Source organism: Rhea americana, unplaced genomic scaffold (genome assembly GCF_003343005.1).
Source record: "Rhea americana isolate MKP2758 unplaced genomic scaffold, rheAme1 scaffold_226, whole genome shotgun sequence".
NCBI classification, from domain to species: Eukaryota; Metazoa; Chordata; class Aves; order Rheiformes; family Rheidae; genus Rhea; species Rhea americana.
Genome location: NW_028186342.1, coordinates 220,075 through 232,080, shown reverse-complemented (window position 1 = coordinate 232,080; position 12,006 = coordinate 220,075). Strand labels below are relative to the sequence as shown.

Sequence of the window (12,006 nt, the reverse complement as noted above, 5' to 3'; positions counted from 1 at the left end):
GGGCGGGCGCTCCTCGCGGCGGCCCTGGCGCAGCTGCGCGAGGCCGACGGGAGAGCAGCCCGGGAGGCGTCTGTGCTCGGCCCAGGGCCCTGGTGCCGTGGCGCCTGTGACTGGCCCTTCTCCTCTCTCCCCCTTCAGGCGAGCCCTCTGCTGCTGGAGGGAACACGCTGTGCTCCGGGCCAGGGAAACATGTCCCGTCGGAAACAGACCACTCCCAACAAAGTTCACTGTGAGTATTGCGCTGTGCAGCTGGTGGGATCCCTGCCCTGGCTGACAGCTCTGGAGCACGCAGGGCAGCCACAAGAGGCTGCCGCTCGCGGGGGAACAGTTGCTCCCCTTTTTCGTGGTGGACTGCAAGAAGAGTCCCTGCGCTCTGCGGAGCGAGGGAGCCAGCTGAGCCTGGCGCGGCAGGCTGGGTAAGCTCGTGCAGACAGCTGACGCTGTAAGGGCAGGTGTGTACGTGCAGGAACTGCAGCTGGGCTTTCCTTTCATACTGTCGTGAGTGCAGGCTAGCATACGAGGAAATGTGACTTTGTGTAGCAGAGGAAGTTTTGGGTGAGGTGGTCAGAGTGTGTGGCTGGAAGCCAGGAAATCCTGGGTCCTCATCTTTGCCCAACCACAGACTCAACTGGTTGTCCTTGGACATATCACTTAAGCTAACTGTATCTCAATTTCCTACCAGATAACGTACATAGAACTGTTTGCCCTTTCCTTGTAGGGAATTGGCAGTAGCTAAGTCAGTTAGTGGGCAGATAAATGCTATTAGATCATTCTTGATCTCAGCTGAGAGAACAGTTCTCTGTTTTTCCAGCATTGTCAAGACCCTGGCATTTGTCCTGTAGTGGAACAGCTGGAGATGCTGTTCATCAGCACTTTTTGTGGGCAGGCTACAGTGAGATGTTAGTGGAGCTGGAAGACAGACATGTGGATGCAGAGTGGAAACTGCACATCTACAGCTTTTGTTTGACTGGCTGTGGCAGAGGAAAACCAGGAGAGGGGACTGGAGATATGGTCTTGCATAAATCCAGCCTTGTGGCTGGAGGCATGTCTGGACTCAAGGGGAAATGTGAAAGCAAGGCTGATTAGATGAGTGAGCATAGGTATTGCTAGAGTGTCATAGCAGCTGCAAGTATGGGACTGGGAACTGAGTGCTGCAGCCCTAACAGTGCCTCACTTTGTTGATGCTGCTGCCTTGCATGTCTCTGTGTTTCTTCTGTGCTGTTTGTATGTATGGATATGGCAACAGAAATCTATGCATGCTGTTCTCTGCACAGTCAGCAAGCGTAATATGGAAAATTACTTCTGTCAGGATTCTGTACTGGGGAGAATTACCTGTCTGGGATTTGACAGCCCACTAGGCTGCTGGAGCTATGCATGGGAGGGCTGACAAAGCTTTCCTTGGTGGCTGGTGTAAGTGTGTTGAGGGCTGACTTTCAGCAGCTGCACTGTGACTCATGTTCTCCAATTCCTGCTTGTCTGTGCCAGGTTCAACACTAGGTGCAGTGTAGCTTTGATTTGCCAGCTAGTACATTGATGACTTTGGAACTATTGTCATCGGAGAAACTTGATACGTCCTGTGTTTTCTCCTACCATACCACAAACACATCTTGTATCCACATACTTGCTTCCAAGAGTGCACAGATACTACTTGCTGCTGTTTAGATTAGACTTGCATACAGCACACACTTGCGCATTCTCCCCTGGTGTAGAGTCTGGATGTATGGAGACCAAGGGGTACAACAGCTGTAATGGTGCAGGTAGATTTTCCGTGCTGGTCAGATGGGCTCTCTGTTTGCTGTTCTGCACTCCACTGCATTAGGGTTATGTTCCTCAGAAGCCAGTACTGTTATGTACAGAAATGTGCATACTATGGAGTTCAGTTGTGCACTGTTTTCACAGTGAATGTTACCTTTAATATCTGCAACAGAAATGATCGCATCACCAGTTTTGGTCTCAGGAGCATGTCTGACAAACATGCTACCAGCAGGCATGAAGTTGAGGTATGGTATCTGATATGCCTTAGAGAGAGGCAGTCTGGGACCATTTCACCTCCTTTACATGCCATACATTAGCTCTCAGAGCAACTATTTGATAGGAGTCACCAGGAGCAGCAAGAAGAACCACAAGAAGATAAAGGGACTGAAAGATACAAGGCAAGTGACAATGACAATGTCTCCACTTCGCGATGGAAAACTTGTCTGTCTTTTGATGAACACCAGCAAATCATTGGGACTTCTCTGTCTACCTAGCCTGCTGTGTATCTGGAGGGCCCAGAAATGCCATGTGGTGCTCTGGTGAATGAGGATATTCGGAGAGAGCATCCGCTCCAAGAACTGAGTGAGCCAACAGAGTGAGGAGTCAGGCTGAGAGGTAGCAGGAATGTTACTGAGACTTCTTCAAAGAGACTGAAATGGTTTGGGAGGAGAAAATTAAAATGGCCAGCAGGTACGCAGGTTTTTGTGCAGTTGTCTGCAGCTGGGGTCTGATTTGGCAGGCTTTGGGGCTGAGGAACTGCTTTTCAGAATTGCATAAATATTGCTGTGAATGACTGTTTGGACAAATTCATGGGAGGATTGTGCCTACTTCCTTGCTTGACTGCTCCACATTATCTTCCTTCTCAGATTCACTCAGGCGGGCAACAGCTGCAGAGCTCTCCTTGGCTTGCTCAGTGCCACCCCTTGTTATTTTCCAGGCTTGACATGCCCCTCGTTTCAATTTGCTCTTGCAACAACATGGTTTGCTGTCCCCAGTTAGCACAGAAGCACTTTGGCATGCAGAATGACTGACAGGGAAGTTGTATGGTTACAAGTGAAATAGTTTGAAATGGAAGGTGAAGTGAGAGGAAATTTAATTATACAGAAACAGCCACACAAGTTACTGTTATTGCAAAAGTCTCAGTTTGCTCAGTGGCCAGGGCTTCTACCCTTCTGACTGTAGTCGTTTCCCCTTTGGCAGGGCTGCAGCACATAACTGGCTCTTAATAATTTCATTTTGCTTTGCCACATGGTGCATGAAAATCACTTTCACCCAAAGAAGTGATAACAAATAAAACAGTAATACTGGAGTATACTTATTGCATGACCCATTCCGTATCGAATTGGAAAATACAATGCAGTTCTCTTGTTCATAGGAGATACCTTCATTAGTTCAATTTGGTCTTTATTTTCTCCCAGTCTCTAAAGTATAAAATCTCTCTGAGCAAATCATCTGATCTTGCATTCAAGCCTATCCGTTGTTGCATTATCACTCCATCGGTTTTGAGTGAGTCCACTGTTCTTGTGCTTGCCAAAAATTCTGCTGCAGGTTTGCGGGGGGGGGGGGGTCCGCTTCTCTCTCTGCTGTCCCATGAGCTGCTCTTCTTTCTGTGGCTTGTACCCTTTGCAAGTGATGCTTACTTCAAAACTCTTGAAGACAGCCTTTGTTAATCAAATTAATTGCCACTTCCTCGCTATTTATCATGTCCCAGTATCCAATTAATCCTACATTTCCTTCCCTCTCCCTCTGATATATACATACTCTGTGCTCTTTGGCGTTCCTTGAATTCTGCTGTCTTTCATATCCCCAGCTTGAGAAGAAGCTCCTTACTACCTTGCAAGAAGTAGCACACATCATTCAAAACTAAGCAGAAATTGTTATTTACATCAAAATCCTTTGTTCTTCACGTGTTCTGTGGGCTGTGGTTATTAACTCTTTCAATTGTTGTTTTTCATTTCAGTAACCACTACAGCAGTGTGGACATCCCAGAATAGCGATGGGGCAGGTGGACTAGATCCACAGTGGTGGAAAGACTTGCAGATTTCAGGTCCAGGAAAGGAACACAGAGAAGACCATCATGAACAGGGACTTTAAATTGATGTACAAGGAGGGGAGAAAGTGGCTCATCTTTGAGAGACCTTTCCATTTAGGAAGAAAGACAGGGGAATGATGCAGAGTTTCTTTTGATTTTGTTTTGTGGGTTTTGAGGTGGGGGTTGTTTGTTTGTTTGTTTATTTTCCAGAACACCTGAGAGTTGTCCTGCAGTCATACAGTTCAAGAAGGGAAGGGCTCAGGAAAAATGATTTCTGGCTGCCAAGTTGATACACCACCAGATCCTAGCGCTCATAACTGTCCCTGTTGCACAGTCCCACAGGGCTGCCCCCTACTTTCACAGCTGCTCTCCTGGCATCTCACTCATTTACAAGACTGTGGAGAGGAGGACTGGAACACAAAGCAGAGGCATTTGTATGACCTTTCATTGTCCAACATCTCAACATCTCTAGCTGTTTGTAAAACAAATACAGTGACTTGTTTTGGTGTTGCAGTCAGCCTGCATCCCTTTTTGTATTTAATAAAGAAACTTCTGGAGAAGAGTCTGTGAATTCAATATTGAACATAATGTTCCTTACTAATAGTGGTGATCTTAAAGTTGTTTCCTCTCTTATTCCATTCCAAATGAATGTAAGTGTAACTGAAGGGGGTAAGTATTTGTGTCTGAGCATATGTTTGCAGAAACAATAAAGGTGTATCTCTGTACCCATCAAACATTAAAGGATTAAATGTATGTCAAAGTATGACATAGCCCATAAGCAGATGAACAGAACTTTCCTCCCTAGATTCTTTGGGAGACAATATTAGTTTAATATACAGGAAAATCCATATAAGCAAAGACAGAGTTTAAAAAAGTCTTTTTCGAATCCCATGATGCCTTTTAGATACAATCTAGTGGAGAATGCACAAGATGTTAAGTGCCGTCAGCACAGGTTTGGTTAAGAGTTTGCATTTCTTATTTGTAAGCTGATAGTTCTTTGCACTGTGCTGAATTAATATTAACTTGGTTTTGTGTGTGTTATACAGAAAGACAACTGACAGATATGATTGCTATGTTAGTTTTTGTGATTAATGTTAGTTTTAGTGGTAGGAATAGAATCTCCTCCTCTATCATCTCTGGTAAAGATCACAGCTGTTTAAAATCCTTATGCTACAGACTGTCTGCACAGTTTCTATATCTGAGCAGGAACCTACCTGCCATTACACTCCAGGCTGCTGCTCAGTGGAGATGTAAACCATCTGGAAGGGGAAAGGGGGAAGAAAACAAGCACAAAACTGTGCCTCCACTAGCAGTTGCAGCGGCATTTGGGAGTCCTGTTTTGCAACTCTGACACAGGTAGCATGTCTTCCACCATAGTTCTACATCTGTTCTGTGTATCACAGGTTTCCTCATTTCAGCATACTTTCTCTCTTACTTGCAATGCTCATTTTGTCTCAGGGCTCTTTCCTGGTTGTTTGTGGAGACTTGCTTCTCAGAGAGGCACTGTAATTCTGTGGTCTCTGCTGTTAATACGTTGCCTGTATCTCTGTCCCCACCAGTGTGAGGTTGGGGTCCAGACAAAAGCAGCACTCCTAGTGGTTATGAAAACCATTCAGTGTGGCTTGCAGTGGGTTCTGGCTGGGGTACGTCTGTCACAGCAATAACCATGGTACCTGCTACTTTCCGTGGCAGATAAGATTTAGGGTGCTCTGCAGCACACATGGATTGTGTTCCCAACCCCTCTTCAGAAATCTTTCTTGCATTTCTGAGAAAGAATGATGAAGGCCTTCAAATGCTTTTGGAAACCTCCATGGGTATGCTGGGAACTCAGCCTCTTCACCCACAGTCTCCGTGAAACTTCTGGTCTTTGAAATCTGGCATAAATTACTGCTTTTTAAAGCGATGCCAGAACCTGTGAGGTAAGCACCAGAGAGGTGGTGTGAGTATGGGGCAAAGCTGGCTGAAACACCATTGCAGGGGGGAATGTTCCTGTTATTTGTTATTGTAACCAAACTGGTCCTCTCAAAAGGCCAGGATTGCAATTCCCTGGTTATATTGATGCTAGTTGTGACCCTATACTGAAGGTTCAATTTTGTTCTGAAAGTTATGTTTTGACTTCCTTTTTACATGTGAAAAATGTATGGCATCTTCCTTGATATTTTTATATTTATGCTTTGAGTAGCTCCTGAGAACTTACAAATTAGATGGTAAATTTAATCAAAAAGCTAGAACTTTGGGAATTATAGCACTTTGTCACAAATACTCCCAGCTCCTCTGTTGATAGAGGCAAATCATGACTACATCTGGAGGAAGGTCATTTGTTTGTTTTAATGTGAAAAATAATGGTTGGCTTTTACTGTTATTCTTTGGAACTGAAAGTTTTCCTTAGCAGAGATTGTTGTAATAAGTTTTCTTCCTGAGCTCAAATAATTGCCTTCTTCCAGTGTGTTTGATGTCTCTTGTTTTGCTGTTGAGTTGTGTCAGTGATCACTGTCTGCTGTTTGCAACAAAGCAGACTCTAAGCTATCCTCAAAAAGCATCTCAGCTGTCTGGGTTTACTCCCTTATAGTTTTCCTTTCAAATGCGTGTGGTGTCACTGGGCTTGATGTTAGCCAGGGCAAGGCAAGGTAGTGAAGCCAGTTATCCATGATGTCAGTGGGAGAGCACCAGCCTTGAGCACAGACAGCTTCCTGCAGGGCAGCTTGTTCGCAGTCCTCGGGGCTGGGAGAGAGGTGCCAGGCCTGTGGGGAGAGACTACTTCTGTGCAAGTCTCCCAAGAAAAAATACTTTTATGTCTGTCTCTCTTGAAGGAGAAATATCCATTTGGAAGAATAATAGCAATAAATGGCAGTCCCAAATATCTATGCATCTCCAAGCATGCCTGTTGAAACATTTAGTCTGGGGACTGGGTGAAGGAAAGAAACCAGTGAACAGTGCAAAGCAGAGTGGGAACCTAATGTTAAAGGATGGCTGCTGCTCTGCCGAGGAGCCCAGTGGGTAGCAGGGAGCAGGAAGCAGGTTGTGCGCAGCAGCAGCCTGACACTGCCCTAGCAAAGCTCAGCCTCTGTGCGCTGGTCAGGATGGGCCAAGGTTTGTGTGTGCTGTTTCACAGCAATCCAGCTGCTGCTGGGCCACCAGTGTGGACCAGTGGCTGTAGTCCAGTCTGTTAAGCTAATTAAAAAAAACTCTAATTTTCTTTCTTCAAATAATTAGAAATGGTGTAGGATGGCATTGTATCTGGTTAATTACTTGCTGACTATGGAAGAATGTTTTAATAACTAAAGAAGAAATTCACAAACAAATGTTGCATGATGATTTCATTAAGATCAAGAATGTTTCAGTGGAGCTACATGACAAGGAACCATGGCAAATATTATATGCAGGAAATACCAACATAGAATATTTACAGTTTGGCTTAGAAGTTGTAGTGATTTTAAAGCTATGGAAGACTACAATTAAGGCAGGCATGCAGACTTTGTCTCCCCTGTAGTTACACAGCAAGAAAATACAGAGAGAAAAATAGAGCCTATATTTAAAAATTAGTTTCACTTAGCTTGGGAATCTCAGAAGCACTCATATCTGTGCTTTCCCAGACCTTGGTATGACTGGATTGCTTTCTGAACATCCTGACCAGAACTGTGGTCAGCTTCAGTACCCACTGGCTGCCTGCAGCAGCAAGGAGTGTTTTAGAAGAGCCTGTGCTTGATTTGGGGTACTGCCATCACCCCTGCGTGGCATTCTCCCACGCCTGTGCTGCAGTTCCACTGGCAGGTAGTGTGTCCAGGAGCACAGGAGCCACCGGGCTCCACCTGGGGGCTGCTGGCATGCAAACGTCATGGTCTATGAGGGCATGCCGTGAGCAGCCCGATGCCAGACGTTTTCGCTAGCAAGACTGTTTGAGACTGGGGACTGACTCACATCAGCAGGTGCAGGAGGTTGCAGTTCTGGGAGAGGCGAGCACAGAGATGGCTGCGTGTTTCGGGAGAGGTGGCCTCAGAGGTTCTGCACAGTGCCCATGAGCAGCCCCGTGCCTGTTGTGCTTCTGGCAGGCATTAGTGGTGAAAACAGTGGGACGGCGCTGGTCTGACTTTTTGTCCTTGTGGCTGCCAGGGGAGCAAGTCTTCGCAGGGCTGGAGGAGCAAGCCCGACAGGCCATGATGAAAAACGATTTTCCTGGAGCTCTTGAGGAGCAGAGACCAGCCATTAATCAGCTGCAAGACCATGACTCCAGCAGCAGTGAGTTCTGCCCCTTGTAGCAGTGGTGAGGCAGTGGACTGGGAGGATGCTGACGAGGGGTGGGCTGGGTGCAGCACAGCTCATGGGGGTTTCTGAGGACTGCCCTAGCCACCTCCTCCTCTGGGCTAGCCCTCAGCTCTTGCGTGAGCAGGCTTAGAGCAATTGCTATATGTGTGTTGCAGGTGACAGTGATGATGAGGAAACCACACAGGATGAAGTTTCTTCCCATACGTCTGAGGAGGATGGCTCAATGGTGAAAGTGAAAAAGGAATTAGAGAATGCAGAACAACCTGTGGCTGGAACTCCACTGATGAGCAAAAACAAGGCAAGTGTCCTGGCACTGTGCCCCCTCTCACCTCCCTGGGAGAGAGAAAGGCACTGTCTAAACACCCTCCTCTCCCCACGAAGATCTCTTATCTTCTTGTTCCCCTTCTCACCTTCTCCAAAGAGCCTCTCCTGGCAGGAGGAAATGGTCTGAAGAGCTACTGGGCTGCCAGGAACAGGAGATAGCAAGGACAAGCTGCCATTCTCCTGGCTGGCTGAGAAGATGACTCTGTAGAGTGTGCCCAGCTCCTTCAGTTCTAGCTCCTTTTTCTGGTTGACTTCCCCTTCTCTCCTACTACAGAGCAGGTGTTACCTGCCAGAGCTATTGGGCTGGCAAGAACCTAGGTGCAAGTGGAGGCCATGATGCCTCTGTTTTTCCTGAGAACTGTAGAAGTTTTGCTCAGGTATTACATAAAGGAAATTTTGGACCATCTTGCTTACAGCCAGAACAGCAAACCAGTCCCAGCAGGACTGGGCATAGCATCTGATCTGTGGAAGGCCTGTGCACAGTGCTGAGTAGATGCTGAGGGATGGTGGGGCAGTTACGTGAGGATCTGTGTCTTACACCAAAATGGTTTTCCCTCCCTGTAGGTGCCTGAGAGTTTGCATGCTGATCCCATGCTGGGGTTGTCACAATGCCCCCTCTGCCAGCTGGAGTGTGGAAGCAGAGAACAGCTTATTGCTCACGTATACCAGGTAGGAGATGGTTCCACACTCTGGGTATCTCTAGCCCTAACCCCCTCAATTGCCCCAAACCCAGAAACAAGTCTGGGCAAGGGGCACAGGGTGACTTTGTTCTGGTCTTTGCTGTCACAGAACTGAGCTTCTAACTAGAATGTAGTTGGTTACAGCAGACAGTCTAGCGAGAGTCCTGGGGAAGGAAGCAGCAAGGCACCTGTGTGGCAATCTGGGGAACACAGCTCCTTCCTAAGGCAGTCGCTGCCAGCATTTCCAGGCTGAAACAGGCAGTTCCTTCAGATTAAAAGCAGAAGTAATTTTGCGTCATTCAGTGAGATAAGGAACCCTCCTCATCACTCAGTTCTTTATTCTACCACTTTATCACAGTTCCTGCACATGACAACAGCTGTTCTTCCTCTGAAATGATTCCAGCATTGCGGGAAATCTGTGCTGGGATCTCACAGGTTTTGTTCTAAAGGCTCTCTTCATAGCACATCAAAGTCTGTAAAAGGAGGAATGAAGCAATACTGAATTGGCCACTTGTCTGCACCAGCTCACTATCTTCAGCTGCTATTATAGTGAGCACTTCCTCATCAGCATCCTGCCTCCTGTTAGTCCAGTCATGCTTTGTCTAGCAAAAGCAGCTCCTCAGACGCACTACTGAAAACAACAGCCAGTTCTTCTGATTCAACTGTTTTGGCCCTGTTTGTCTTGTTCTCGGGGTGGAGCTGTAGGAAAGGTTTCCTCCTTGCTGTTTAATCTATGACACCTCAGATATCTTGACCTTGGTCAAGGAGCTCTCAGGCAGAAGTTTTAGTGGTTAAGTTGTCCTATTCCAAGAGATTGAACTAAGTGGTTTGCCATGTCTGTTGAACATGCCTCAAGCTGGACAATTTGACACTAACAACCTAATGGTTGTTTTGCAGCACACTGCAGCTGTGGTGAGCGCCAAGAGCTACATGTGCCCTGTATGTGGCAGAGCCCTCAGCTCACCAGGATCTCTTGGGCGACATCTCCTGATCCACTCAGAGGACCAGCTGTCAAACTGCGCAGTGTGCGGCGCACGCTTCACCAGCCACGCCACATTCAACAGGTTAGAGTCACCCTGGCTGGTGAGTGGGCTCGGGCACCCATGGTAAAGACTGGTAAAGTGGAGTGCCTTAAGTGAGGCAAAGGTAATGTCCCTGGCCCTGCTAAGGCCTGGAAAGCTGTGAACACCCTCAGGAAGTGACAGTTGCTCAATCCCTTTCTGCCTGTAGCATTAAATCACCTGCTAAAGGCTAGACCTCCATAAGCCATGCTGTTAAAATATTCCTACCTGCTCCTTAGGTCTGTGAAGAACTAGAACTATGCAAAGAGCACTGGAGTTTCCAGCTGCTGGAGAGCAACCGTTGCTTTCCTTGTCCAGCAATCCAGCAGATTAGCTCTGGCCAGTGTTTTAGTCTGTTCAGGAGATTCCGTATTTCCAGGGCAGGACAAGAGGCAGGAACCAAAATGTTTCTAGCTTGTGTCCTGCCTGGTGGAAGATTAGCCACTGACTAGTGGAACAAGGCTGAAAAGAGAAATCCAGAGATGATGGGGAGGAGCAGCTTGCAGGGAAATTCCTGCACTTGCTCTCTTCCATCCCAGAAACTGCTCTGGGCTAACTAACCCCTTTCCTATGCCTGTATACAATACTGTTTGGTTTTAGCTATGCAGACATGTCTGTTGGCAGGAATGGTTTAGCACAGGCCTCTCTCCTGGCCACCAGTAGAGGCACTGTTCTTTGCATCCCTCAGGCAGAGCGTGAGCACTTTGTCAGTGTCAGGTCTCTGATTCGCTGCTCTTTCTGCTTTCCAGTGAGAAGCTGCCAGAGCTGCTCAGTGCAGAACACTTACCCACACCACAGAGCGAGGGACCCTCCAGTGTTGAGGGGAAGGACATTGCTTTTCATGGCCCTGTGTATCCTGCGGGCATCCTCCTAGTGTGCAACAACTGTGCTGCTTATCGTAAGCTGCTGGAGGCGCAGACACCTGGTGTGCGGAAGTGGGCGCTTCGTCGGCAGAACGAGCCCCTGCAAGTGCGGCTGCAGCGTTTGGAGCGGGAGCGCACAGCCAAGAAAAGCCGGCGGGACAACGAGACACCTGAGGAACGGGAAGTGAGACGTATGCGGGATCGAGAGGCTAAGCGGCTGCAGCGAATGCAAGAAACAGATGAACAGAGGGCACGACGGCTGCAGAGGGACCGGGAGGCCATGCGGCTGAAACGCGCGAACGAGACCCCAGAGAAGCGGCAGGCCCGGCTCATCCGGGAGCGTGAGGCCAAGAGGCTTAAGCGGCGCCTGGAGAAAATGGACATGATGCTCCGGGCACAGTTTGGCCAGGACCCCTCTGCCATGGCAGCTTTGGCAGCTGAAATGAACTTTTTCCAGTTGCCAGTAAGCAATGTTGAGCTGGAGAGCCAGCTGCTGGGCAAAATGGCCTTTGAGGAGCAGAACAGCAGTGGACTGCATTGAGCTGCAGGTCAAGGACCATGCCACCCCTGCGGCACCTGTCTTAGGGCACCAGCAGGCTTCTCTACTCAGGAGGCTGCTGTGGGCATCCTGGCTGACTCTTCCAGGCCCAGCCTCCCTCACATATGGTTCTGGTTTTCTTCTGAACATGGGAGAAGAATGGAGCTGAGAGATGTCTGCCAAAGTAGCCCTGGTGTGAGGAGATTCTGTGGATGCAATCTGCTCTGGGGGCCATGCCACAGCCTGTGAATAGAGGGAAAATAAATTAATTTTCATGTTTATTTAGTCCCTTTCCTTGCCTTTTGCTTCATCCTGTGCTTGGACCTTTACACCATAGTTGGGGTTGGGCTGCTATAGTAAAAAAAAGCCTTCCTTACTGAAAAAGTTTACTTTGTTTACTGCAGCACGAGTTATGGAGCTGAAGACTTTGCTAGTCCACAACTCTTCCAGCAAGGACTAAATCTCTTGCTCTTTGTGTCCATAAAAAGGA

At 47.7% G+C, this 12,006-nt stretch overlaps 1 protein-coding gene across 7 annotated transcripts in view; it reads left to right on the top strand.

The window, feature by feature from the left end:
* Window positions 1–11,801, top strand: part of ZNF821 (zinc finger protein 821) — a 14,521-nt gene extending 2,720 nt beyond the window's left edge. For 2 of the 7 annotated variants that reach the window (XM_085305714.1, XM_085305713.1), the window contains exons 2-7: window positions 139–229; window positions 7,898–8,023; window positions 8,206–8,348; window positions 8,939–9,043; window positions 9,952–10,118; window positions 10,865–11,801. In XM_085305714.1, the coding sequence (XP_085161840.1) occupies window positions 190–229; window positions 7,898–8,023; window positions 8,206–8,348; window positions 8,939–9,043; window positions 9,952–10,118; window positions 10,865–11,519 (1,236 nt within the window). In that variant the 5' untranslated portion in view covers window positions 139–189 and the 3' untranslated portion in view covers window positions 11,520–11,801. Of the gene's footprint in view, window positions 1–138; window positions 230–2,072; window positions 2,446–3,715; window positions 4,348–7,897; window positions 8,024–8,205; window positions 8,349–8,938; window positions 9,044–9,951; window positions 10,119–10,864 lie in introns of those variants that run through there. The other 5 variants (XR_014895934.1, XR_014895932.1, XR_014895933.1 and 2 more) reach the window with 5 other exon arrangements.
* The last annotated feature ends 205 nt before the right edge of the window (window positions 11,802–12,006 follow it).